Here is a 27,548-nt window from a genome sequence, read left to right as displayed (position 1 = left end):
TTATCACTTTAGTACTTTCAACTTCAGAGAAGCAAAATAACCAGAATGGATTTAAACTACATAGAGATCGATTGGGATGAAAACCTGTACACTAGTGGTGGTGGATTCAAAGGACTGACACCCAGAAAATGTTCACTTACACAATTTCATCGTAGTTGTGATTTTTTCGGAGGTGCCATGAAGGCAGCATGAATGTGGATTCTCAAATGTCTCGTACGTAAACATCGTTGCGCACCCTACCTACCCACGATGCAGCGCGGTTACATACAACATAGCCATCTTGTCAAGAGTGACTGAGTGAGGGAGGTAACTGTAGGCGCTGTTTAGATTCTCATTTGTTTTAAAGCGTGAAAATTAAGAGCGTTTTCCTCCCTCGGCCGCAATTTGCTACCAAGTAAGTGTCGCCACCGATTGACTTTAAGCTGGTGAAGTGAGAGGGTACAAAGGACTGCTTTCGGGAAGATGTCTCACATACTTGTTCCGACGTAGGGGGAGTGTGCAGCAGCCAGTTGGCTTGACTTGCTAGCTAGCTCGGTGAGTGGAGGGCTGCGGGCCCTCCTCAGCCTAAAGTAGCTCCTACAGCTGGGCAGCACATTGTGCGAAAACGGCCCTTTTGACAACTGCACAACCGGGATATTAGCAGGCCGGTCCGGACTGACCGAAAGCTCTGGATCGATCCTCGGACTGGCGGCTGGTATCCGTGTCTAAAGCCGCATTGCTGGACAAGACGACACGAAGTGTGGCGTTGCGTTATGAGCTCATGAAACGCAACAGGAGAGAGGAAGAGGGATGGCGCAGATTCATCTTGATTACACAGTTAGCTAGGCTAAGTAAATTGATGCAAGTGTGCTGTTTAATATGATCTAATCTTTTAAAAGCTGCAACCAGCTCGTCCTTTTTTGACGGAGGATAAACATAGCCATACGGGACTTGGAATCAGGCAGGCAATATGTCGAAAATGCCGGCCAAGAAAAAGAGCTGTTTTCAGATCACAAGTGTGACTCAGGCCCAGGTGGCAGCTATAGGTGCCACCGACGACACGGAGAGTCTGGAGGACCCGGACGAGTCACGGACTGAAGACGTGTCATCGGAAATATACGACATGTCGCGGGCTGAGTACGAGCCTGCGTGTGACAAAAGTTCATCCGAAGAAACCCTGAATAATGTTGGAGAGCCAGAGGCAATCAGTGTTATGGCCCCATCACACATACCTCAAGCCGGTCAGTTGTCTTCGCTGTCAAGCAATCCCATTGTGGAGTTTCGAAAAGTGGGAGTGTTGGGCTCAGCTCAAGGCGGCCAGCAGCCGCCGGGGATCGGCGTTACAACTGGTTTACCCCTCATCACTCAGCCCGGGGCAATGCAGCAACAGCCTGCTCCAGCAACCAGCGCTGGGCCATCCAATGTGTCAGTAAACACATCCCAACCTGCTGCAGTGACAAGTTCAGCTCCTCCTGCCACCTCCACGGTGAGTTGCACTTCACGCTTCAGGGTCATTAAACTCGATCATGGTACTGGAGAACCCTTCAGAAGAGGCAGGTGGACGTGTACAGAGTTTTATGAGAAAGACTCTGAGGGCTCTGTTGTGAGTAGGACTGTAGATAGCATTAGGCACGCCAGTGCAACACTGGACCCTGCTGCTGACAGAGACAGTGGGCTCGGGCTTACAGGATGCTCTGTGGTTGCCCCGGCAACACACTCAGGTCAGGGCTTGGGCTCCATGGCGGATGCTTCTCACTCTTCATCCCGCATGCATTCAGTGGAGACACTACCACAGCAGCAGCAACAAATTCACCATCAAAACTTCAGCGCTCGTCAACAGGGTGTTAGTGGGTCGGCCACGCACAGTGCTTTCTCTAGCAGCAAGCCGACAGCTGTCCCGGCTCAGCCAACAGTGGGAGGTCTACAGCCTTCTGCTCCCCAGAGCGTGCTGCCTGCTGGACAAAATGGCTTGCCCCAGTCTGGTGTCCACATACAAAAGACCTCCATCATGCCTCCCTCAGCCCAGCCCATCCCTTACCCTCCCCAGCAGCAGCAGCTTGCTATGGGCCACCCCTTGACCAGCCAGTCATCTGGATTGATGCAGAACCAGACAGAGTACTATCAGCAGCAACAGCCTGCTTCCATGCAGCCAGGGCTGTCCAGCCTCTCTGCAGGGCTGCAGCCTGCGGGACAAGGACCCGCTTCGGTCATTCCTCCAACCTCTGGAGGGGTTTCTGTGCCAAGCCAGGTTGGAGATATTTCTGGAGCAGGAGGGGGCTCTGTACCTACTGGACAACCAGCTCCGGGCCTCTTGCAGCAGCAGACTATTGGAATGGGAGGTGTTGGAAGCTCCATACTAGTTGGTGGATCCACTCTGCAGCAACAGACTGTGAGCCAGTATGCAGCCGCTGGACAGCCTCAACCCCACGGCCTCCACCCTACATCGTCCGGTGTACAAAATGTGCCTGCCATCGCAGTGAGCTCCAGTGTTCCCACCACTGTGCCCACTGCCGTGCCCAGTGCCTCCAGTACAGCCTTGCCAAATGTGACAGCTTCCAGTTTGCCTCTGGGTCAGATACCCCACAGCAAGACTCCGGTGGCTTTGGGGATGCAGGGCTTCCCAGTAATTGGATTTGGACAGGTGGAGGGTGGTGCTGGAAGGAAGTTGGAGGGTCTCGTCAACGCACAGTCTCCTGTTGTCTCTGGGAAGGAACCGGTGAAGCCCCTCATGCCTGAGAGCCTGCAGCTCACAACTCCAGCTGTCAACAGCCTGTTTGGAATCCACATACCTGTCGACGGGGAGGAGGACAGGTAATTAGTTTCTAGGTCTTAAAGTATCATCTCTGCATCTCAATGCCTGTATGTATGTGTTATCGACAGTACACACAATTTGAACAATCACATGTAGACAGTTTAAGGAAGGGCATATTTCAGTGTACAGCTGTGCGGTAGCTTGTTACAGCAGAAATGTCTGGCCGATTGCTGTGATCACAAGAAGGTGGAAAGCCAAAGCCAAGGCGATGGCTGTTTTAGTGTTGGTCATTGAACTTTTCAGATGGACAGCGTTTCCCCCTTTGTTTCCGGGACATATGGAGAGAAGGAAGAGTGAGGCTCACAAGAAGGATATATAATATTTGTTGTTTCTCATTAGTGCCTAAATAAGTAAGTGGAGTGTAGCACACTTGAGGAAAAACACCCATGGCTCCCCTAGCACAGGCAACAACTTGTTAAACATACACATGACTTGTGTAACATTGTGATTTCTTGCCTGTAAGGGTGTTTATTTGTGTTATGTGTGTGGAAACATTTTGTCGCAGGTCTAATGATTCCAACCTTTTTGTTCTCCCACTTTAACAATCCACTACTGTCAGGGTTCGCTCTGCTTTCTATTAGCCTGAGGCCACTCATGGCCACTCTGTGAATGTGCTGCATGCCTGACCTTTCAATAAGTTAGTTCCTGCTTCGGGAAAGACTTTGTAATACAAACATAATGGAGAGTGTTTGATTTTGTGTTGCCACTTTTATGATATCATGGTTTCTACTTGCAGCCCCATCAGGCTCCCCTCAAGAAAGTGTGAACAGGATTTTAGAGGATTGGCTGAAAAAACTTCTGATTAGCAGACATGGTAGAGGTTCTAAAATTGGGCATTTTTAAAAAAAGAAGTTAATATTTCTGATTGTTGTTGTATTCTGTATGTAAATGGCAAGATATAACTATACAGATGTGTACATGTGACTCGTCATTATGTCGTTTTCAGTTAGGCGTTGGGACATTTGAGAAAAGTTTTCTCAATTCCAGTTTTAGCTCTTTGTTTCACTTGTAGCAGATGGCACTCATGAGCGGAAATGATAGAGTGCCTGAAATCTCTCAGTGGTTTCCATTGACAGTCTTACAGATATACCAGGATGTAGACCAGACTAGATACGCAGACTGCAGAACACTGGCATTACTTTTCTTCACATGTATTTAAACAGTATTTAGATTTGTCTCAGTCATGTGCACTTAAGGGAATCTTACAGCGTATAGTCTGTAAAATCCTTTACTTGTGTCACATGCAACTTTGACACTTTAGACAAAATGATTGAGACAACTGAGCCCCCATGAACAATTAATACTAATGGATTTGTCAATTCTATTATTATTATTATTTGTCTTACTTCTTTTTGGGAGATAATCAAGTTGTAGAACTACTGTTCACATAATGCTTTTGGGATATAAACGGGAAGTTTAAAATTGCTGTGGATTAAGTGAGTTACACTATTTTTTTTCTTGGCACTTATTTGTTTACGCTTTGATAAACTGGCACCATTGAAAGTGTCAAATTAGTTATTAGCGTAGCATTTTCTGCTTGCAGTGTATCCATGGATGTATAGAAAAAAATCACTGGTTTGCCTTTAAACCAAAGAAAACATGATTTTCAGGCAAGTTGAACAGTGTATCAAAATTGTTGACATTAAATTGTTGATAAGTGGGTAAGTCAACAGGCTAAATTCAATTATGAACATTTTATTGTTTTTAGAACAACAGCATGCACTTGTCCTATTCACCTCACGTAGTTTCTTAATCACCTTTTACGCAGCAATGTCGCACCTTTAGTCAAGCCAAATTTGACCAGCTGACCATTTGTAACTTACTTGACCAGCAGAGTTAGCTACGAGCTGATTGGCTGTTGAAACAGATTATGTGCCTTTTTAAAACCATCCCTGGTGACTGGACAAGCTGAGTTGCAGGCGACTTACACCACTACAACTTTTCCCTGATTGTTTCAAACTGTTTCGTCTCCTGGTGAATCTTTGGTCTAAACTCGGCATGTGATCCGGGGCAGCTGTATGCCAGGTTTGTTTGGTTCAGTGTACACAAGCAAAGCTGGTATAATGAAGGGTCTTCTTAGCAGCAATCTTGCAGGATCTCTGTTTAAAGGCAGAGGCATTTCACATCTCTCCTTCTGCGCCCATCCCAGGGAGGTGTGCCTCTTAGTCTTTGGAAAAGTTATTTTATTCCTTAAAAATGCCAAAGTCTTTATTTTGGCAGTATTTATTATTATTATTATTATTATTATTTTATTGTTATTCTTGATGCTCTTGGAGCACACAATTTAAGCTTTTTTAAATCACATACTCCTAATGTGATTGCTTAGTTAATTTGTAATCATAATCATTTTTTTCATAGTACCTATGTATTGCTTGTGAGAAGACCCGGCTCCCAGGCTGATAAGAGCAGGGGTCTCTTACGACAGCCAAGCACTATCAGACATTGAGCAGTAGTCTTTCCACTGTGCCCCCATTATGCCGATAAGAGACCTGACAGTGGGGTGTGTCGGCCAACTGTGCTTGTTGTCACGTTGTGGCCCTTTTCTTTTGCAATGCAAGCATAGGTTAAATTACTGTACGTACTGTTTATGGCCTTTGGACGTGGTTAAACACATACCCCAATGTTTAGTAGCCATTCACACTCCCTGTGTAAGTCACTGAGAGCCCTAGCTGACTGGAGTGTTCAGCTGTTGCTGTTTTCATAGTATTTGTTGTTTTGTTTTTGTTTTTGTTTTTGCACTGGTGCAGCATCAGTGCAGTCAGTGCTTTGTACCTACTACCCCATTGAGTGACTGACAGACATGGCATGACAGTTGTTCGTGTACAGATGAAGTGCTGAATGACATTCTTTTGCAGCAGCAACTGTGGTGTGCTCAGAAGAGGTGGAGGAAACTGCAGAGTGAAACTCAGCAGGCATTTTAGCTATGCTCAATACCCCCCCCCCCCTCGACAGCTTTTTTTGTCTCTTGCTTAATTTCTACATTTACACTGCACTGTTTATTTTGTCTCTTGCTGCCCCACACACCACACAAAAAAAACACTTCCATTTTCTCCTCAAGAGGACTACTTCAGTAGCTGATATCTACAATCTGCACAACCCAGAGAGATATTATATGTACACGAATGCACCCACTCTTATACACACTATTGACTCCATATTTAAGAGGGTTGGAGACTTAACACACATTGCACAACATGGCCATTTGGTAGGCTCTAATGTTTGTCCCTGTCTTCTTCCAACCAGCAGTTTTCCCTGCAAGTAATTAAAGAAAAAGTAGATAAAGATCGAAGATTGAAGATGTTTTTCTCAATCTTAGAATATTATTTGCTCAGCTTAATGTTTCCCAGATTGCTTCAACAACTGTAGGCGTAAAATAACATTGGTGGATTGTCATAGTGTCTTTGTTGTACTCACTAAGGAGTTGCTTCTGTTTTGCAGGATTATTTGCATAAATGTATTGCATCTGTAGTCTGTGTGGAATTTAAATCATGCTGGGGGAATGTTTGATTGTCCTATACATAATGGGAGCTTATGTAAAATCATACTTCTTAAGAGGTAGGACTCAGGAGAAGGGAGGGGAGTTCAGGTCTGCAATGTAGTGCAGCAGGTATGCCACTGTGAATTGAGAGACTGTCTCTATGTGGGTGGATGAGGGGTGTGTCTCAGCATGTGCTTATGTATGTGTGCACAGCTATATAAGATGGGGGTGGAGGCTTGCTCACTGAAGAGAGTCACATGGTCAGGCAATACTTTTGGATAGATTCACCACAGACACTAACAGCTTCTTAATTTTAAGTCAAGGTGGAATTGTGTAGGTGTATGTGTGAGAGAGAGAGAGAGAGAGAGAGACACACACATAGAGAGACAACATGTACCACAGGGTTTTTCCCTCCTCTGTGACCTCTGCTTTACTGCTGTATCCTGTTTTCAGTCAGTCCCTCACACTGCTCTCTGACTTCTATTCATTTAATATTCCTTAGTTCATTCCCTGCTTCCGCACTGGGGCTCACTGGTCATATCATATGACATTTTGTGGGCACATTTTATCCTCACAGAGGTAGAAGCACACACATTTTTTTTTGTTGAATATCTTTGCCCTCAATAGTAATCACAGTTCTAAACCTGGCTGCCACCATTAGTGCTGTAATTGTACCAGATCTTGGATCTCTGCAGATGTAATATAGTTGACTGTCACTGCATTTACCAATAGTGTAGTAAGTAATCTTCTGCTCCTGCCCTGAACTCTTTAACCACTAACTGTGTGTGGTATGTGTTTTTGTGTACACAAGTCAAGTTGTTCCTCCTCTGTGACGCCGACCTTCTCTCAGCCCTAAAGCTATTTTAAAAAGAAAGATGTATTGTCGGTAAGCTTTGCTTCAGTCATCACCTCCACCCCAGGTATGGAGGCCCACCATTGTTCTGTCAAGCAGAAGAACGTCACCATCTCAGTCCAAGAGGGGTGTGGGGTGGTGTACTGTGCTGTATATGAGCTTAGCTGAAGAATATCTTTGTTATGTTGATTTTGGAAAGTGGTACCTCTGGGACTTGAAGGACACACTTCTCAGCTGTTTTGTACTTTTGGCTTTTCACCAGCTTGTTCTTATAATTTCTGACTAATTCATTTATTTCATTAATTAATTGACTACTCTATAAAATCTTATAAAATAAGAAAATAATGTTACAAAGGTTATCACAGTTTAAATTTCTAACAATACTTACAATTCTTCTTACAGTAATCCAAAGATAAATCCTGTTATTTTCATGGGCATGTTTGGAGACTTGTATGCCCTTAAACCAAATAATCACAGCGTCTAAACTCAGGGACCAAAACTCCTGGCATCTCAAGTAGTGCAGCGATTAGGCAAATTGGACAAATAACAACGACAGATTAAAAAGCAACTGCTTGGTTTAAGACATCATTTTTGCTTGTGATTAGCCAACAGAGGGATTAGTCTGTGTCTTGCTTTATAAATCGCCAGGATTGTTGAATCATTGTTGCAAAAGGAGGTTGAAAACAGAACGTCAAGATGTCCATTTCAAATGTTTCTTCTCCGACTTTTTCACTGATTTAACGTTGCACTTGTTTAACACTTTGACTCACGATGGACAGTGAAAGAAAAAAAAAAAGGAACAGAGATATCGTCTTTCTTTCATTCCACACTTGCTTCTTCTTTGTCAAAACCTGGCATCTGCATTACCCATAATGCAACTGAGTAGTCAACAGTCAGGTTGGAGATTTGGTGTGTATTATGCTAGCAGTAGCTAAAGTAGCCTGGAGTCTCAAGCCTATATGAGGTCTGGTAAACTCACTTTTTTCTAACTCCACACGCCCAGATTATTTTTTTCATTTTCATATTTGTAGTCTTCAGCTCCAACCAACACGCAGCTCCTTCTGTGCCAACAAAAGACCTTATACAACTTGTTTTACATGTGCAGAAGTATTCCCCAACACCTGTAAACGGATGTTGATGTGTGAAAGTGGTGGAGTTCCCCTTTAATTCATCAAGACAAACAAAGAATTGACAAATGGAGTCTAAGTTTCACTTTAGTTTATCTCAATTCCTGTATGGTTTTCCCAGTTTCTCCCCTTCTCACTCTAGTTTTTTAGTTTGGGGAAGTTGACTGTATAACTTGTTTCAGTTAAAAAAAAAAAAAAAACATTTCTGGTTTTTATATTTTGATACAAGAAAAAACAGTGCTTGCTTTTAACCTGATGGCATTCTGTACACAATAAAATAGCTTGTGTTTGCCAGTTTAAACCGTGCACCCTGTAAACGCCCTGGAAAAAGGGACTTTTTAGGGGAAGTATGGCCCAGGATCAAAAAGTTGAATTAGGCTCCGGGGGTCGTCATGGGGTAAAGATCCTGGGTCCGCTGCACTAATCTAGGCTAATCTCCTCCAGTGGCTATGCTGTAATCATGCAGTGGCTCAAGGTGCTCCCTGTCCTCCATCTCCCTCGCCTACAACCCATAACCTGCTGAAAGAAACTCCCACAGGGCAGCTGAAATCTAAATAATTTTGACCTACTTCTGCTCTGTGGCAGATGGATGGATGGTGCTGAGAACCTGAAGCGTCATGCGCACCAACAGTAAGAGTTTTCAACGCGCTCTTTCAGCCTCTCCCTTTTTCCCTCTGCACCCCCCCCTGCCAACCGATTACTCTACCTGTCACTCTGCTGCCAACCCCACTTTGTTGGTTACCCCTCAGCCCTCATTCCTGTACCAACAGCCCCAACACACGAAAGCAGAGTAGAATGAGAGGGTGTGCACTTGAAATGGAAGCTCACTGTCGATGACTGGAAACCTACACAAGTGGCCCAAGTCGGCCAATCGCGATAGTTGTGGTTTTTACGTGGTATCTCTGTTGCTTGCATAGCACCAAGCAGTAGTCAAGTATTGAAGTGACAGCTTTGGTGGGACGTCTGCATGACGCCTCCACAACACCTTAACGCAGAATTAAAAATATATTTTGACACATTTTGTTTTCTGTGTATTTTCCTCTTTGCACCCTTTTCTTTTCTCCTCTTGCACTTCCTTTGGCAACAGTGGACTTTCACATGCTCAATGAGTGCGCAAGGTTATTAAAAAGTTCAGCATCGTGAAACTGAATCTTTGACACGGCCACTGGTTTGTAGCACAGGCACACTGAAGGAAAAACCATGTGTCATGCTGCGAGGAGATGTGTGACAGGAACCAGCAAAAATGCACCAAAAGGTTATTTTTGTCTGCTGCCAGGTCATACGTTTGCTTAGGGGCAGCATCGGGTAAAGCCTGAGCATGTGCAGCCATGGTTTTTGTGTCAGGATAGTTTACGTGCTTTGAGAGAGCGGTTTATAAAAAGGAAAGGGGGTTTTTCTTGTTTGCACTTTTCTCCTGGGTTATGTGTTTCCTCTTTCTTTCCTCCTCACCCTCCAGACTCTGGGGTTTTTCTGGCACTTTTCAGCACTGCTGAAACACACTGACTATTCTGTTTACAAAGAGGCGCTTTCAGAAAATGGATATTGACATGTTACATTTTAGACTCACAAAGAGAGCCATTGAGAGGTGAGTGTTTGCTACTTGAAAACAGGGAATGATGACTCCTCCAGTTCTTACCTCATACATGAAGAGGTTTCTGGACTCCAAGTCATCTGACCTCGACGATCTCAGCTGATAGCTCGGTTGTACTCAGCTCTGAGTTCCAGTCTCTGTGAGAAAGAGAGGTTTTCAGTGGAGGTGTGCGCTTGCCACGTGTGTGCGGAGGTTTTTCTTGCGCTGTTGCCTGCAAAGTAAAATGAAGCAGGAGGCATGGGAGGAGGTTTGTGAGAGTGTTTAGTCATGAGGTAATGTGACAAAGCGAGTTTGTGCCAGAGATTTCTAGGAAAAGAGCCTTGGCTGCTATAATATTCACACACAAGCTGTAAATCAACTTCCCGTGTGTGTGTGTGTGTGTGTGCGTGTGCGTGTGCGCATGTGGAGAGAAGTGGTTAGTTATGAAAGGCACTAGCTGAGGGCAGATAAAATGAGTGTGTGTGTGTAGGGGTCAGAGCGGGGGGTTTCCTTTCCCCTTCCCGACTTACATCCCTCGGCGTAGAACACCGTGTACTTGTAGTTAATCACCAGCAGGAATATAGGAGGTAATGTTAAATTCTATAACGTGATGTTGTTGATGTGATGAATTGAACCAAAAAAGTCAAGAAATGTCAACAACTACAAAGAGCTAACGAGTTTCTCGCTGAAAACTGGAGGCTATGGCTTTTCTCTTCTTCATACCGTGTGTTTAGTTATGAGGAAAACAACCTAAGCATGAGTGATGGCCAGCATACTGTAGGTGAATGGCCTGAGGGAGGCCCTTAAAGTTTATGAAGCTGTCCCCACCTTTGAACATACATTCCTGTGTTTAGGTCAAGTCTCCTTTTCCCCAGCCCCTTTGCTTTGCTCTGTTTGAATGTCCCAAATGTTATAGTGAAAGCTAAGAGCCTTTTCTCCAGCCAAGTTAACCACACAACTCAAGCGAAGGTGTTCTCTGAGGTGGAAAGAAGTTGCGTGAGGAAACATTTCTAGGAACTTTAGTCTGCTTTCACTGTTTCAACTCTTCCCTATCTCTGTCTCTTCTCTCTCTTCCCTGAATGTGACACAGGAACCCCTCCAAGGCTTTCTACCATGCCTTCCAGTCTGGCAGCAGATTAAGGGACTCAAAGGCCCACAGTGATAGGTACCGTACTATACTGGATTGGACTGGACAGGCCTGCAAGAGTGTAACAACATGTGTGCCGTGTTCAGTAGCAGTGAGCTTTGCTTTCTCCACGTGCATGGACTGAGTTTGGAAACAAAGCCTGGCAGCAAGCACAGGATTGGCCAATAGATGTTTTCTTTGACCCTCTTTCTGTAACAATATATACTGTTTGTGTCACTTCAAAATTCTGGTTTGAAAGTTAAAGAGATTGTTAACAAGTTTAACCCACTTAGGGCAGCTAATAATTATCATCATCAGTTAATCTGATGAATATTTTATGAATTAATTGATCAATCATCCATCCATTTTCTCCTGATTATCCGGGGGCTGGGTTACGTGGCTGCAAGCTAAGAAAAATAGTCCAAAGTAGGTGTTGCTCTACACATCAATGTCTTATAGTTCCTCCTGGAGGATTGACAAATCATTTCGTCTATAAAATGTCAGAAATTTTCAAAAAATGTCCATCACAGTTTTCTAATTTTTCAATGTCTTGTTTTATTCAACCAACAGTTCTAAACCCAAAGATACTCAGTTTACAGTGATATAAAACGGGTTTAGTCTAATAAGTCCCTCAGGCCGATATATTGACTGATATTAGCTAATTACAGATATATCAGTACAGAAGATTTTAACTGAATTTTAAGAAAATCAGCAAAAGAAAATGCAAATAAACATGTACTGATATGAGATAGGATTCGGTTCATCGAGTCAAACAGCTGGTGGAGCTTCTTCTCCAGTCGATGCCATGAAGCCATGCAGAGCAAGAGGGTGGTGCAACAAGATGACATATTAAATGCGCGCTTGTCAAAACTCAAATGGTGAAAAACAATGTGGAAAACGTGTTGGAAATATGATAAAATATGTTTGTTTCATGCATTAATGTGAGGATGGTTATAGTCTTCACACAGAGCTGATGTTTTTGTCTGCCGCTAATTTTCTGTCTCTCCAGTGGAGCAGAAACTTCAGTCTGTTTCCATTGCACTTTGTCACAATTTGCTTTTAATGATACACCAGATTGAAGATGTGCATGGAAACAGGTTGATGGAAACGCACCTAGTTTCTCCGTTTCACAGTTGTCTATGTCTTCCAAAGAGAACTGACAAGCTGATTTTTCAACAGTAAAATGTCCCACTCAGTATATATCTGGATCCCAGTTTAAAAAAGAAAATCAAAGGAATCTTTATAAAGATTGTTTGCGTATATCAGGTGTTTACATTTTTTAAAAATGATTATTGGCTGATATATCATTATCGGAAAGTTCAAATTCTCAAATAATGAAATCAATATCAGCCTAAAAAAATCCAGTATCAGTTAGGGTATTACATAAAAACAGAAGCAGGGAATGAGTGAAGTTTTTGACTGATAAACAACTCAAGGAATCATATAATTAATTTTCTGTCGATCGACTTATCTACTCATTAAGTCATTACTCGTTTCAGCTCTTAATTCAATTATCTAATCTAACCTTATTTGGAAGTGAAAACAAAGAACGTGCCCAAAGTGCCCATCCCAACTGGGCTTTGCCTAGTAAAACTTGAAACAAAGTTAAACTAAACGTAAGAAAAGCACAAGCGACATGATCAAAGTTGAAGCAGGAAGTAGCGCTTCATACCAATAGACATTTTGAACAGGCACTTTTGATCATAATTATATCATTCACACAATGTCTGGTCATGTGATAGCTCATGTCGCTTTAAGTACAGGGCTCCTTCTAGTGATGTTTCAAGATCACCTGTTCATTTTTTAAGTAAAAGGTAATTGTTGATGGAAAATGGCCAAAACTCTGAGAATGATGATACTTTTAAAAACTGAAAATTGGAAACACATCCTCAATTTGTTGCTCTCAGCTTTGGAGGCTAAAGGCTGAAGAGTGTGTGCATGCTACCTGTAATGCAGGACTCATGTCAACTTGGGTGAGACCTGGTTTCTTCTGCATCACTCTCCCCACTGAGTTACTGAGTTCCTGTCAAACCAATATTATTTGGTTACATTTTAAAGTTAAGTCACTGTAGTATGTGAAATAATACAGACACTTACTGATATAGAGAAGCTCTCACCCTGTTGCTGTATTATGAGAAAGTGCCTTCAAAAGAGCTGACCATAGATAAATAAAGTGTTTTACAAAGATGAAAAGGGAAGCACAGAAAACCGTATTTGAGTGACAGGAAATGAAACTGTTTTTAGAGAAATATACAGCTGACACACCATCACCAGCTGCTGAGAACACATGCAGACACTTAACACACGCCACTTCAGCAGTTAACAGGTAAAGCTATATTGAGATGGCATTATCTAAACCAAGACGTTGTGTTATTACTTCAAGACACAATATGTGTTTTACTTTTATTAACTCTTTTGCCTGTTCAATTTGCCCAATTCCGCTCACCAATACAGTAAGATGGCACAATCTTATGATGATAGTGAGCTGATATGAGCCCCATGATTCACTTTTTTTTTTTTTTTTGCTGTTGTGGATACACTGATCTGCCAAGGGCTGCTTTTGTTTCCATGGCAGCAAAGATAATCAGGGCTTTGTTTACATCTGTGTTTGGTAGATCTTGGAGATGACCTTTGGTCTTGACCCTTAATAAGTCTATTTTATTCAAGTTTATTTGGGATCATGCCTGAAGCAAAAAGATGAAGTCATAGAAGACGTGAAAGTGAAAATGTGCTTTAGCATATGTGACATTTTGAGAAAAGAAGACACTGGCTTTAAATTTCCTACAGATCATTTTTACTATAATGTAGTTGTTCATAAGGCCGTTAGAGCGCCCCCCGGAGGCCGTTAGAGCACCCCCTGGAGGCCGTTAGAGCGCCCCCCGGAGGCCGTTAGAGCGCCCCCTGGAGGCCTTTGGCCAGTAAAAAATCTATAATTTAGCGGCATCGTTGTATAGGCCGCAGGGTTCAATGCGTGTGAAAAAAGTAGCGGCTTGTAGTCCGAGATTTACGGTGTGTATATGAAGAAAACCTACATTTAATCAATGTTCCTTTCTCATCTATACCTCCCTAAAGCCCCTTTTCCACACTGATCAAAAAACCCGATGAGAATCTCTAACATCTGGCTTTTGCCGTCAAATGGGAACGGATACAATGGGCATTCACTCCCGGGTCAAATGACTCGCAGTAGTCACTGGTATTTATCAGCTCCGATCGGCAGTGACATAAACACAACACTGGGGTGAACGCGCTAATTTTCTCCCCTTTTCCTGCTGTGACGTCTTCCAGAGCACACAAACACTGTAAACACACCTGTAATCATCCCAGCACAGTGCTGTTAAACCAGAAACACTGCAGCTACACTGTGGATGAAAGAGGAAGCTGCCACCCTGAAATAAGTTTAAAAAACATGCAATCACCAATCGAAGCGTCTCACACGGAGGCTCCGACACTTGCAGGAGCACCAACCCCGGGGGTAAGATACAATGGATCCATTTTACGAATCTGCACAGCAGCTAGCAGCTCACTCTTTCTCGTGTGTGTGTGTGTGTGTGTGTGTGTGTGTGTGTGTGTGTGTGTGTGTGTGTGTGTGTGTGTGTGTGTGTGTGTGTGTGTGTGTGTGCGTGTGTGCGTGTGTGCGCGCATGAGCATGATGACATTGCTCTCTGCAGTTGTGTGTCTGTGTCCTCTGTCCAAACAAAAAGGCAAACTCGTCTGGCAGTGTAAAAGGAGTCAATCACCTTTTTTTTTTAACAGGTTTACCTGAGATTCAAGTCTCTAAGCACTGCAGGTGTGCAGTACTAGAACCATACTTATGTTTACACTTTTTTATTTTATATGCAACCAGTGGAGACTCCAGGAAGTTATTGCACCCGACCAAGAAATAGTTCAGTACATGATATCTAACTGTAGTTGATTTGTGGTTTCTGCACTTCTGTTTTTAGACAAAGATTAAACAAATGAGATATAAAGTGATCATTAGTGAGCTTTAGAGGTGGTGGCATGTGTATTTTGTTATCTTTAGACAGAGCCCAGCTAGCTGTCTATTTCAAGTCTTTATTATCTTTAGCCAACTGCTAGCGCTAGCTTCATATTTAGTGTACAGACTTGAGTGGCATCAATCTTCTCATCTAACTTTTGGCAAGAAAGCCAGTAAGTGTATTTCCCAAAATTTCAACATCAGTTGAGCCACAGATTGACAAAATGTTTAATCTCAAAATAGAAATCTCTAAATGTTCAAAATGTAGGCTAGACTAAACAAACAAGATTTGCACAGACTACCATTGTAAGTAGATCAGCAACAGAAAACATTAGAAACCCCATTATTTTTGCTTTGGATCCCATTTCGTCCATTACCTTTTCCACCATACTTGCTATGACCACACTGTTATCAATTGCTTCACATAGATTTTCTTATGTCTTGTTCGCACAGATCCAAAGAACCTATTAGACCGTCTCAATTAATAACGTATACTGCTCTCTGATTATTCCCAAGTCATGCCCACAGAGAGTTTTGATGCTTTCTTGGTTGTAATTTTAGCACTTCCTCATTTTAGTCACTGCCGGGTAACTGCCTTTGCCTTTCTGCATGCACAGCTGCATAATGTAACATAGATAGTGGAAGTTGTCAGGTCTTGGATGAAATGAAAGTAGGTTTATGCTCATCTGAGTGTGAAGATGATATGCTCCGTATACTTTCAGTGTAGATTTTACTGCACTTATGCAATGCAAAGCCACATGCCCAGGTAGAACGATAAGACCCGAGTTTACACTTGAGAGATATCTGTGCATCTCAGATGCCTTGGTATGACTGACTTGTGCACCTGTCATTCTTGGGCATATGGTCAGGCCCTCCCTCTTAAGCTCTGAACTTGTTTCATCATGTCTCAGGTCAAATTAAATAGACTTAGCTTTGTTCTTCCTGTGTTGCTGAAGGAAATCTACTGTTCTTGAACATGCCAGCAGTTCTGCCAGAGGCAAGGAATGACAACTATTCGATGCTCAGATGAGTTATTCACCCTCACTGCTCCGCTTGCCCACACTTTGTGAGTGTAAACTTTTCTGCCTCTAATGGACTTTTCATTGACATTCCTATTTTACTGCTAACACTGTATGGGGAAATGCCAAACTCTACCCAGAGCTTATAAACTTCAGCCCTTTTAATGTAGAGGTTGAAGTTTACAGAAGTGCTGGTTGCATAATCAGAGAAAGAGTAAGTTCAAGCCCTCATTAGCCGTCTGTTTCTTCTCAGCCCAGCCCTTAGGCCTGTGGGTCTTGACCTTACTTACATCAGTAGATATATAGTGTTTGCTTTGTAACACTGCTAAAACAGAGCAGTTGACTTTATCATCCGTTCAACAGTTTTGTTTTGAAGTCAGGTGCTCAAACAAGTTCTTGACTTCGACTTGAGCTCTAGAGGCTTAAACAAGATCATGTGTGTCAGGAGCCAGGCACACTCGTTCTATTGAGCTCCAAAACACTACTCACTCATGATGTGGTTTGCAAAATCTCCCCCCCAGTGCCAGTTGTTCTTGGAAGTCCTATTTTGAATACCAGATGTTATCCTAATATGGTTTTGACTTGATTGTTGTTCCTGCTTGCTTTAGTGTAACTTGTACATTTTGCAGCTAAAGTATAAAGAGTAGCCACTCAAAACATCATTATTTAACAAAATCATCTTACCCACTTTGACTTCAGGATGCAGAACTACAGTTTATCATCCAAGCCTTGGCTCCAGGTGAAAATTTGTCTCAGCTCTTTGAGAAGTATTATTTTGCATTGATGATCTCCAGTGTCCGTAGTTACAAATGTATCACTGGCCGGTCACATGTCCTGACACTGACGGTACAGGGGTGTTTCCTCTCCTTTTTATTCTCGTTTCATCTCATCTCATTGTGGCCTCCACTGAAGCCAGCTGTTGGAAAACCCCAAGAGAAAATACATCATGGCAGTGAAGTAATTCAAAGTCATTAGGACACGGAGCTCCAACACAGTATCATTCAAGATTCGATGTCGATAGAGCTGAAACAAAACTTACTCTGCAACAATTTTGATCATTTATTGTTTTAGTCAATTACTGGTTCCAGGTTTTATGTGTTGATTTCATTTGTTTTCTATTATAGCAAACAGAATATCTTTGGGTTTTGGTCGGACAAAACAAGCAAGATGAATATGTTGAATTGCATCCTAGAAATAGGTGTTTTTTTGTACCAATCCAATAATACCAGTACTAATAATATCCAAACGATTGAGAAATTAATTGAGACAATCAACGGATTAATCTTTAATGAAAAACTTTAGATGTCATGTGCATGGTGGTGAGGTTTGGGCCCAAATCTCCCTCCTCAGGTGTACTTTTTTCGACAAAATGGCAACTTTGTTCTGTTGCTCTTATAATCTTAGGAGTGTCTGGCCTTTGTTGCCAACATCCAAAAACAGCCTTGTGTGAGTCCTCCCACAATTTGTGTCTTCAGAACAGCTGCCTTTTATAATGTCTTAACTACTGCACTCATTCTTAATCTGCTTTATCTCCGAATTAGTTGAAAAAAATAATTATTGTGCATTTATTTAAATTTATTTAGTAGCACGATTTCACCAAAAGTCTACAAAGACTACAAATATATAAAATATAAGACTGCAAATATAACACTATGAATTCCCATCTCTTATGTATTGTGATTGGTTGGTCTTTTAATTCTTATTATTTCTTACTGGTTGGCTTTAGAAAAAAAAAAATCATGTCATTTCTGTTTCTGCATATTTTGGTTTCCTGTACTGTATGAAGCCACTGGTAAAGCAACAAGGGTGTAGTTCACAGACTCTATTCAGCATCTGTAGTTTATAGAGTGAGAGATTCCTCTGGGCACAGGCCTGTCAAAAACTCCTGTTAGGCAGTAGAACTATAGGAGGGCCTGTGTGTGACGCCTCGTCTAAATTAAACACACATTTGAAGTTGAGGTTGCAGTTTTGTTTTTTTTTTAATTATTATTTTTTTCACATATAGTTATGTAACCAATTGTGGGGGGGTCACATAATGTGGTCTCTGAGGAAGAGAAACTAATGAGTGAGTACTGACTGCTGAAATGTGCATTCTTGTTTGTAATTTATTTCTTGAAGAGAATGGTGTGTGTCTGTGCAGCATGAGTGACACCATGTGTATTTTATTCAACACATGTCGGCATCGTTCATTTTGTGATGTACATGTTGTTCTTGTGGCTCATGTTAGACATTGTCATATCTGACAGAGATCAAAGCGCAGTAGTGTAAGACGGACAGTGTGAGTGACAGTGTTTGATAGCAGCAGAGGTATGGGGAGCATTCCTTCACCGATACAGTCTGCTGATTACAATCGACTGAGTGCTTCCGCTGGCCTCGCACACTTAAATTGGATGGTGTGGAGGAACAGAACATCTTGTCCTCTTCTTCTTGGGGGAGTCTATAGTCAACCTGGTGTCTAGTGAGGCACCTTCATACCACATGGTGGCATTGATCTTCATGCCTAAAATACAAGGTGAGCCGTAAACATTCATTTATTTATGTTAGTGCCACCAAGTCCAACACTTTGCAATACCTGTCCAATAGCTGCTAAACTTATTTAAAAGTTATTTTTTCAGGCATTTTGCCACAGTGAGGGAGGGACAGGAAATTTGTAGAGGGAGGGAGAGAGAGAGAGAGAGAGGAGATGACATGTCAGATTTGGTACACGCTCTACCAGGTGAGCCACCGGGTGCCCCCGATAGCTGCAAACCTTACATTCCCATCAGCCTCAGCTGTACTTTAACTGCTATGTGCTAATTAACAGATGTTGAAGATCTAATTGATTAGCACTATGACTCACTGGCTATAGAGTGCTGGTCTTGTTATTGGTACTTGTCAGTCCGTGGAATAACTAGCTGCATAAACTGATTTGATCCATCACCACTGTAATTAAGAGAAAAAATTGTTACAAATTGTAATGCAATGTGATTATCCCTCACATTATAAAGATTAATTTAACAAGACATTAAGTTTAATGAATGTAAATATATTTCTAAATGCTTTTTAATTGTTTTTTTTTATTATTATTTTATACAATTTAAGTGTTATGTTACTGTTTGTTATGGAACTACCAATTATTTGCCAATTTCTTAATGGATTAATTAACGGTGTTAAATGAATGAATGTTTGGCATGGCTGGGCCTCCATAGCTCTCCCCCTGCTGATACAGTTCAGTACAGTTACTACAGTTAAAGGTCACTACGTGTCGGGCGGAGCCTGAAATCACTTCAGACATGTCTCCGCCTCCAGTCAGTCCTCTGGTTGCTCCACCCGCCGGTTCACGTTTCATTATTCTAAATGTGGTCACTGTTACCCCATTAAACCTCCTCCGGTTCGCTCCAGTGGCCCTTCTTTCCGCGGACACGGATGTAGCTTCAAGCAGCAGCACCATGCCTTGCACGTTCTCCTTCAAGCCTCAGTGCTGCCCCGCGGACCCGACCCGGCACGCGACCCCGCTGCTGTCCTACCGGACACGCCGCAGGTAACGGCAAGAGGTCACTACTCCGCTCCGCATGCACAGATCTGTACCTGTGTATCTGTCTATGAAGTACCGGAAATACAACTACTTTGTGACGCAGTTAAGAGTCGGACCAACGAAACGGGGTCACCTTAGTTATAGACAGTGGAAGAATATGTGGGTATTGATCCCAGTGTTGTACATGCTTGTTTTTACCAGTTGAGACTGCTCACTGTCATTGGAGACATTACCACACCTACTCTAAGTATGGCAACGTCACAAAATGATGTGTTCTTTGCAGTAACTTGGACCTATTGTGTTGCCTGCGGCGAAACCTCTCTCTTTCTTCCTGTGAACTCAGGGAACTGACCTAGATTGGAGTTAAGATGTAAATGGTATGACCAAGAGTGTTGACAGGTCATTTTATATGATCTGTCCTATTTTTCCTGTGGTGAGCTGCGGGCCAGCGGTTTGATCATTGAACACCAGTATCGCATCTGTTTTTCCCAGATTTTGGCTTTTTATTTTATTCATTTAGATTGTTGTTCCAGTATTTTGTGTTTTTACCATCTGTTGGGGGGAAAGACAAGAAAGCAGAAAAAAAGGGGCTTTGAGCTGAGAAATCTCTCTCCAGTAGGTTTGGATCCTGAAAATGACATGATTAATTCTGACATGACTTTATGTCTTTTTTCTTTCTATCTTTTTTTTTTTTTTTTTACAGTGCCTCTGGAACCAATGTTGTTGCCATTGATAATAAAATTGAACAGGCTATGGTGAGTAATCCATTTACCACTGATCATACATTTCTCTGAGTAAAACTGACTTGAGTCTCCCTTTTTAATTTAAACTGTATGAAGTAGTCATTCAATAACATGGAAGGAGCAATATCAGGGAACATAATCCATACTCATATACTGTATTATGTTGCTGAATTGAAGTCATTTGTGTTTGGACCATTCTTCATTTTATTCCTAGAAGAAGTTCCTCTGTCTTGACTTATTTTCATGTTTATAATAACCATGGGTCTTTACATGCTGTTTGTATAGATAAACACTCACTGAACACACAGCTAGAACGAATACATGAACAACTTAAGCATTGAGCGTCCTTCTGATGTCCTTGTGTGCTGCATGTGAGAACGTAATAAATCAGCCTCTGTATGACTGGTCTGCTTTTGGTTACGTCCCACATGTTGATGACTCGGTAACATATTTCATGCCATGTTCTCCTCTCCTCCAGGACCTGGTGAAAAGCCATCTGATGTATGCAGTGCGTGAAGAGGTGGAGGTCTTAAAAGAGCAGATCAAGGAGCTGTATGAGAGGAACTCTGTGCTGGAGAGGGAGAACGCCGTGTTGAAATCTCTTGCCAACAGCGAGCAGCTGTCTCAGCTGCCCGCCCAGTCGGCCGCCGCCAGCTCCGGTGCCACGCCTCCCCAGCAAGGACTCAGCCAGCCTCAGCAACAGGCCCAGCCACCGCTTCAAGTTCAGCCTCAGCCTCAGCCTCAGTCACACCCTCAGCTCCAGCACCAACCTAAACCCCAGCAGTTCCAGACTCAGCCTCAGCCTCAGCCTGACCCTGGCCAACAACAACAACAACAACAACAACAACTGCAACCCAACGTCACCTCCGCTTGAAGTGCATCTGCCCTGCTTCACATGGGGCAGAAAAAAAAGAGCATCTTCTCTACAACTTATTACAGTTAGTGTATGTGAAATTAAAAAGAAGAAAAAAAAAAAAACTTTGTCTTCTTAGCCACCAGCTTGACCACAAAGTACAGTGCTTGTGTGTGTGAGTGTGAGTGTGAGTGAGAGGGTGAGTTAGCAAACAAGTGTGGATTTGGTGTTGGAATGTTAGTGTGTATGCATCTGTACTGTGGGCCTTTCCAGTGTTAATGCAATCATCAAGAGACAGAGAGACTTGGACAGAGAGAAAGTGTGTGTGTGTAGAGACAGAGTATCAGGGACGGTCGAGGTGGGTTTTCTTCCGTCTTGAGTTGACTGCTGGGCCCAAGCTTCTGGAGGGGATGTCCTTTCTTGGACCAGGCCAGAGCAAGAAGGACCTTCGACCAGACCTGAGACCTGCTCAAACCATGGGTGTGGAAAGGGAGGGGTACACCTCGCATAAGGGACAAACAGGAGTGATTGTCAAAAAGAGAGCAATTATTTTTTTAAATGAGATAATTGAGTGGGTAAAGAGTTATTTTTAGCCTTGCTGTTTCATGTTGTAAAGTAAGAAGTGGGAGAGAGAGAGAAAGAGAGAGAGTCTGTTTTCGGAACGACACACTGCTGCCGTTACTTTTACATCAAGTCCAACTCTTGCATCGGTCTTTTTGAGTTCTACTGTTAAGTGTTTTATTTATTACAGGGCTGCTAATTTCAAAAAATGAACAATTTCATGAAAGCTGTTTAACAGTAGCCCAATGACTTGTTCCTCGTTTCTTCTACAGTGTTTCAACAGATTGGCCGCACGTCCCAGGGGCAATGCTTTATATTTGTCAAAAATGTAGGCAAGATGAAATTCTGACAAATGTTTAACACTAACTCAAATTTTACGCTGCAATTGCCAATTCATAGCTCAAGTCAAAATCCTGTATGAATGTACATTTTTGTATAGTATAAAGTATTAAGAGCCTTGATGGGTGACTCTTCACCTGTTGACATCAAATATTAACGTGAACCTGCTCAAGGCAGTCGATGAAGATTCAGTTCTATTGGTAGTTTATCTGAAAGTGAATTAGTATTGCCATACATGCCCCCCTCCTTACCTTATTTTTTTCCATTGTTTTTCCTGAGGGGGCCAGGGGGGAAAGCTGTGAAATCATTCAACCTACTTTGTAACCAAAGATGCAAAGCTGTGTAAATTGATTATTTTTAAATGCACACATTTATGTTTTGTTTTTTTTGGTTACTTCCTCTTTCACAAAATATTTTGTTGCTGTTCAGCATGTTCTGCATGATCTGTAATCTTCAAACCACTTTCTTACCTCATTTTTATTCAGCACTCTTATTGTAAGATAGTCTGTGAACAGTGTAAATGGGGGAAAATGATGTGGCACAGAGAGAAAAATAAACTAGTGTTACTGACACTAGTCACAGAAAAATGAAGTGAGCCATGTTTTGTTCATTTAAATGGTGTTTGAATTTCATATGCCAATAGTTTTGTTACATTGCAAAATTTTAATGTATTTAAATAAAAGCAATATTCAGATTCCAAAACGTGTCTGTTTTGTAATGAAGCTCCTGATGAATGAACCGGTTTAATACTATTAATACAGATCACTGTAAAATAATCCTGTTGAAATTTGAAACCTTTTACTGTTCACTGGGAAACCTGGAATATGCACCAATCTCAAAGAAGCTCCAATAGCTCTTGATAAAGCACACTGTCTTCCTACCATTCATAAACCCAACACGCACACCAGGATACAGTGCTACAAATGCAAAACATGTGCTAGCGAACTTTCTACATACGTGAAGTACTTCATATAAAAATGGCAACACCAGACTGCTGTAAATCAGCAGGGAGATGACTGGGCAGATGGCACTGTGTCATTATGAGATAAGATGGAGATTCTAAACATGTTAAGTATCAGTGTGCTGAAGACTGATATGAAGCCATACAATTATCAAACCATCAAAGAGAAACTCATTTATTTGAAGAAACATTACAAAACAATTCTCGACAAAAAAAAAAAAGGATTGAGAACATACGTGCCACTCCAGGAAATACATAACAATCCTCTCTGAAAAATACTTCCAATCAGTCTTCTTAATAGTGTCAACAGTTCTAAGTCCAAAGTGCGGAAAAAAGCTCCTTCCTTCCCAGTATAGGACATCCACAATACAAATAGCTGCATATAATGATATGGACAATGAATGGAAACTTATTTTAAACCAACTCTTCCATTGACACTTGCACACTCGAGTTCTCACAGTCGAGCAGTTGTCCACGTTGTACTCGTTTGTCCCACGGTTGCCCTCCCTCCTGCTTATAAAGTCAGCAATTGTTCTCATCCATTAGAAAAGTGGGGATCACTGTGTGGGACTGAGCAGGACAAAAGGAGCTTCAGGGTATTAGTTGTCTCTGTGTTTTTAACCAGCTAACCCACGGTAACAAATCGGCTGCCTTTACTGCTTTGTGCTACGGTGGTTCGCTGATCTTTCAGGATACGGAATCGCTCGTTCAAGGTTATCGATGTTTGCTGTGGAAAGAAAAAGTTCAAAAACATCGCGTTAACACTCTTTGTTGAGCAATATCTTTAAAAGACAATGTGGAAATATGAATCCTTGTAGTTAAAATGGTCCTATGTCTGTATATTAAAACCATAAGGAAATCTAAAGTAGCACATTCTCACCGGTTTCCCAACACTGTTGATGTCAAACTGTAGAGGCACTCCTTTTGGTATTTTCTTCTCCGCCGTGTCCACCTTGATGGGAGCAGAGCTGGCAGCCGGAGGATGCAGGGTCCAAGAAGTTGGAGGCCTTTGAAGGAGTGAAGGAAGCACTTTTTTTGTTTTTTTTTCTTTTTTTAAATCTGGAAGTGTCTTGTATGTGATGTTTGTATCAACATGTAAAATCCCATCTATTTGTGAGACGGTACCACAATACTATTATACCACAAAAAACTTGTTTATGGAAATTATTTCTTAACTAAGTGTAAAACCAGTGTGAAAAGATCCAGCGGGCTTGTGATGAGTGATACTTACTCAGGCTGAGTCCTGGCTGTGGGGTTGTCAATTGAGACGGTCAAGATTCCACTGCTGGTTGTCGATGTGCGCCACCTGGTGGACAAAAAGATGCTATATCATATGACACAAACACAACAGACATTGACCTTAAAGTGGCAAACAATGGTTCCCATTTAACAGCTTGAGCCAAAACAGACACTGGAGCCTATGACTACTTACTGGCGAGTTCTGACTGGAGCAGATCGAGGATTTGGCTTTTGCATCTGGGCTTGTACCTGCAGAGGACACGAGGAATAAACACAGTGTTGAGTTGACAGTTGGATATAGGGGTAAGTTTAAGTCTTGAAATACCCACATAAAACAGGTACAACTCGTATACTTACAGACAATCCACAACACAGTCACATTAGTCTACAAATATATTTTAGGACTGAACATAAGTCCATAGAAAAACATCATGTACCTTGAGTCCCCTGCGAAAAAGAAATGTGGCCTGGCGTGCTTCCCTCTGAGTCTGCTGGACAGGTGGCAGTGGTCTGTATGAGGGGGGAAAAAAAAAAAAAAAAAAAAACAGCTGTTCAATCAGCAGCAAAATTAGATTGGTCGTCACTCCCTTATACCCGTTTGAAATCCAACCACTCTCTAGATTCCACCTCTTAAAACTGAGCCATGTGTGTCATGAAATGCAATAAAATGAAACAGCCCAACGTTGAGTCCTTAGACCACAATTTTATGTGTAGTAATACAGAACTATACATTAGAAAAAGTGCATGATGGGACTGTACTTAAGTTGCTATAAGGTGTTCTCACCGTCGTCGCAGCTGAAATGGTCTCCTGACTGGTGTTGCATTCTGAACTCCCTGTGGATCAGGCTGCCTGTACGGCCACCTCTGACCCTCTGGCTTCCTGTACTGGGCTTCAGCGCGTTGAATGAATGGCCTTGTTTTCTGTCTTGTTTTCTGAAGAGGGAGGTGCAGTGGAGGGTCTTTAATATACTGCAGATATAACCAAAGGCAAAGCTTTTGCAGAACTGTATCGCATCTACAATCACACAGAAGGAGAAGATGCTTTTGGGGTTTTTTTCTGTTTAAAACAACCAATACAAGAAAAACATTCAAGGTCCAGCATTAGTTAAAAAGTTAAAATTGACCCAGCATTAAAACTTGTGATCAAAACAGCCCCATCTTTATAAACCAACTTTTATATGAACAGAAAACAAAACAGCAAAAAAAAATACACTATGCTGAATCTACTGTCTTATTTTTAAGTGCAATGAAGCATGATACTACAAACCTTAAAATAATGGGAGTGACTTCCTTGAGGTACCCATTTATTAAACTCTTAAAGCACAGGTTAGCTCAGTGGGTTACAAACCTGTTCAACATTATTGGCGTGGGCATACATTTCTTGAATTTCAACATGTGACAGATTGAATTTTGTATGCACTTTGGAATTTAAAGACAACTTTGATAATAATAATAAGAAAAAAAAACTAAATGCCTCCCAAAATGAGATGACATAAGCCATTAAGTATGTAAAACTCAGCTTTAACAATGACTCCCTCAAGTTTGGTAGAAAAAGATAGAAAAGCAGTCAAGGATGCCGTGGTCGTTCAGAGTTCACATCCGTCAAGATTCCAAGAGTACATTAAGTCTTGAATATCAAAAGCTCACAGTTCTTGAGTAATGGCAAACAAAACTGCAAAGTCTCTAAGATTATCTGGAGCAGGCAATGGGAGGGGCAGCTAACGACACGAGTTTGCTGTTCCTGGAGACCAGACAGCGGCTGCTGATGTCTGTTGCCAGGCGACAGGATGTGGAGGAAACTGCCTCTGGATGTGAACAGGGTAAGGCAGGGCCAGTTCATTAAAGTAGGAGGAGTACAGTCTGTTGGTGTGCTTCCTTTTAGACTCAGCAAGCAAGAGGGGCTTTGGTTACCAAGGTAACAAATACTGATGCAAAATTTTCTGAAAAGTATTTATGTCTCTTTTTATCTTTCTTTGACAGCTAGTGCAGGCACAATGACTAAAGTTTAACTCTAGACTTGATATTCAGCGTTTGATCTGCAGTAGTACTTCTCTTCTTTTTTCCTCTACTTACTTTTTCAGAGCTTTGTTGTTGTTGTTTTTTTTTTTAAACAAAGAAGTTACATGTTTTTACACCTCTCATTCCAGCATGAGGGAAGGATGTTATTCAACTAAACTAGTAATGCTAAGAGTTAAGAGCTTTAAAATTATTTTCCTATTACATGTTGTATTAAAGAGACAATGACACTATGCCCAGTACATTGTGAGACTAAACAGTCTTTCTGAATAATACGCTTACTGAAAGACAAGGTCCTCCAACACTGCTTTAGAAAGTGGTAACACTGCACAGAGCAACTTGAAGTAGGCTGCTAGTTCCATATGCAGTTCCTCAACATGTTTGTCCACTACTACAGACATCTTACACTTACAGCAATGATTCCTACATCTTGAGAAAATGTTCTTATTTATTTCATTCAAATTATGTTATGATCCCACAATAGGATCTGTGCATAAATAGCTAGCAGTCTACACTGAGGTTTCAGGTCAGTATTATTGGCTGTTATCAGTGGCCTGACACTGGCCTGACACTGGTATGCCCTGCTGTGATATGTCCTCCATTACCTGGTTAACTGGTGCTCTGTTGAGTGTGCCGACCCGTTTGAGCAGAGCCGTTGGCCTCCTGGCTGCCAGTCCTGTGATAACCCCCTGACCCCGTCGTCGACCAGGTAGGGAAGGGACCCTTCTGTTTCTCAATTTAGGTGCACCTCCTCGTGCGCCACCTCCTGGTAGAGATAATATTAGCTCCATTACACACACACACAAAGTTGGTTTGGCAAAAAGGTTAGTGGTGAAGCAAACAACACTAGCGAAAGGTCTGCGACACACCTCTCTGGACCGGTCCAGCAGTCCGCGGTGAAACTCCCTTTCCTTGGGTTAAATGGCCTTTCTTCTTGACTGGTCGGCGGGTCACAGTGGCCTGCCTCCTTTTCAGCTGTTGTTCTTTTTTGTTCAACCGAATGATGTCATCTGTTAAATTTATCACATGAGCAGTGATAAACAAGGGCGTCTGAATTTTCAAATTAAATCTATTTAGCAAGCTCGCTAGCTACTACCTACTGACTCACACCCACCAGTAAGTAGCGTTAGCAAACAGTAGCTATTACTCTATTTTGGTCACCTTATCCACAGCTAATGAAGACCTTACCTAATGACATGTCGACTTTATCAGGGACGGCTGGTCTTCTCCCCCGACCTGCTGCAGGATCTCCTTTGTTCATACTTTAAAACCACGACAAACAATCCTGAGTAAAACGAGAAACTCAATAGTAGCAGCGAATCGTGCTAACTGTTCGTCCCTTTTGAGGCTACGCTACAACAGACACGGACCTCCTCCGAACG

The 27,548-nt window shown here is 42.1% G+C and overlaps 2 protein-coding genes across 4 annotated transcripts; one reads left to right on the top strand and one right to left on the bottom strand.

Moving 5' to 3' along the window:
* Positions 1 to 268: 268 nt before the first annotated feature.
* LOC130178255 (TSC22 domain family protein 2-like) lies at positions 269 to 22,644 on the top strand. Of its 2 annotated transcripts, XM_056390325.1 has the most exons (4): positions 269 to 2,790; positions 10,910 to 10,984; positions 20,158 to 20,209; positions 20,676 to 22,644. In XM_056390325.1, the coding sequence occupies exons 1-4, from the start codon at positions 950 to 952 to the stop codon at positions 21,069 to 21,071; spliced, it is 2,364 nt and encodes a 787-aa protein (XP_056246300.1). In that variant the 5' UTR covers positions 269 to 949; the 3' UTR covers positions 21,072 to 22,644. The 2 variants fall into 2 exon arrangements, with proteins under 2 accessions (XP_056246300.1, XP_056246301.1); XM_056390326.1 differs by lacking the exon at positions 10,910 to 10,984 and having other exon boundaries at positions 270 to 2,790.
* A 426-nt stretch (positions 22,645 to 23,070) lies between these two features.
* On the bottom strand, positions 23,071 to 27,547 carry LOC130178258 (UAP56-interacting factor-like). Of its 2 annotated transcripts, none has more exons than XM_056390328.1 (9): positions 27,355 to 27,547; positions 27,036 to 27,176; positions 26,772 to 26,932; positions 24,935 to 25,119; positions 24,588 to 24,660; positions 24,344 to 24,399; positions 24,143 to 24,217; positions 23,792 to 23,918; positions 23,071 to 23,638 (listed from the first exon to the last, which is right to left on the bottom strand). In XM_056390328.1, exons 1-9 carry the CDS (start codon positions 27,425 to 27,427, stop codon positions 23,537 to 23,539), a joined length of 993 nt encoding a protein of 330 aa, XP_056246303.1. In that variant the 5' UTR covers positions 27,428 to 27,547; the 3' UTR covers positions 23,071 to 23,536. The 2 variants fall into 2 exon arrangements, with proteins under 2 accessions (XP_056246303.1, XP_056246304.1); XM_056390329.1 differs by having other exon boundaries at positions 24,935 to 25,083; positions 27,355 to 27,545.
* Position 27,548: the final 1 nt, after the last annotated feature.

Source organism: Seriola aureovittata, chromosome 12 (assembly GCF_021018895.1).
Source record: "Seriola aureovittata isolate HTS-2021-v1 ecotype China chromosome 12, ASM2101889v1, whole genome shotgun sequence".
Lineage (NCBI taxonomy): Eukaryota > Metazoa > Chordata > Actinopteri > Carangiformes > Carangidae > Seriola > Seriola aureovittata.
This window is presented reverse-complemented; position numbering and strand designations above follow the sequence as displayed.

Excerpts from the sequence above, each read along its gene's own strand:
- LOC130178255 (XM_056390325.1), top strand. The coding sequence starts at position 950 with ATGTCGAAAATGCCGGCCAAGAAAAAGAGCTGTTTTCAGATCACAAGT. Across the intron at positions 2,791-10,909 it reads GTCGACGGGGAGGAGGACAG|GAACCCCTCCAAGGCTTTCT; the intron begins GTAATTAGTTTC and ends AATGTGACACAG. Across the intron at positions 10,985-20,157 it reads TCAAAGGCCCACAGTGATAG|TGCCTCTGGAACCAATGTTG; the intron begins GTACCGTACTAT and ends TTTTTTTTACAG.
- LOC130178258 (XM_056390328.1), bottom strand. The coding sequence starts at position 27,427 with ATGAACAAAGGAGATCCTGCAGCAGGTCGGGGGAGAAGACCAGCCGTC. Across the intron at positions 24,218-24,343 it reads GCTCCAGTCAGAACTCGCCA|GTGGCGCACATCGACAACCA; the intron begins GTAAGTAGTCAT and ends TTTGTCCACCAG. Across the intron at positions 23,639-23,791 it reads TCAACAGTGTTGGGAAACCG|CAAACATCGATAACCTTGAA; the intron begins GTGAGAATGTGC and ends TTCTTTCCACAG.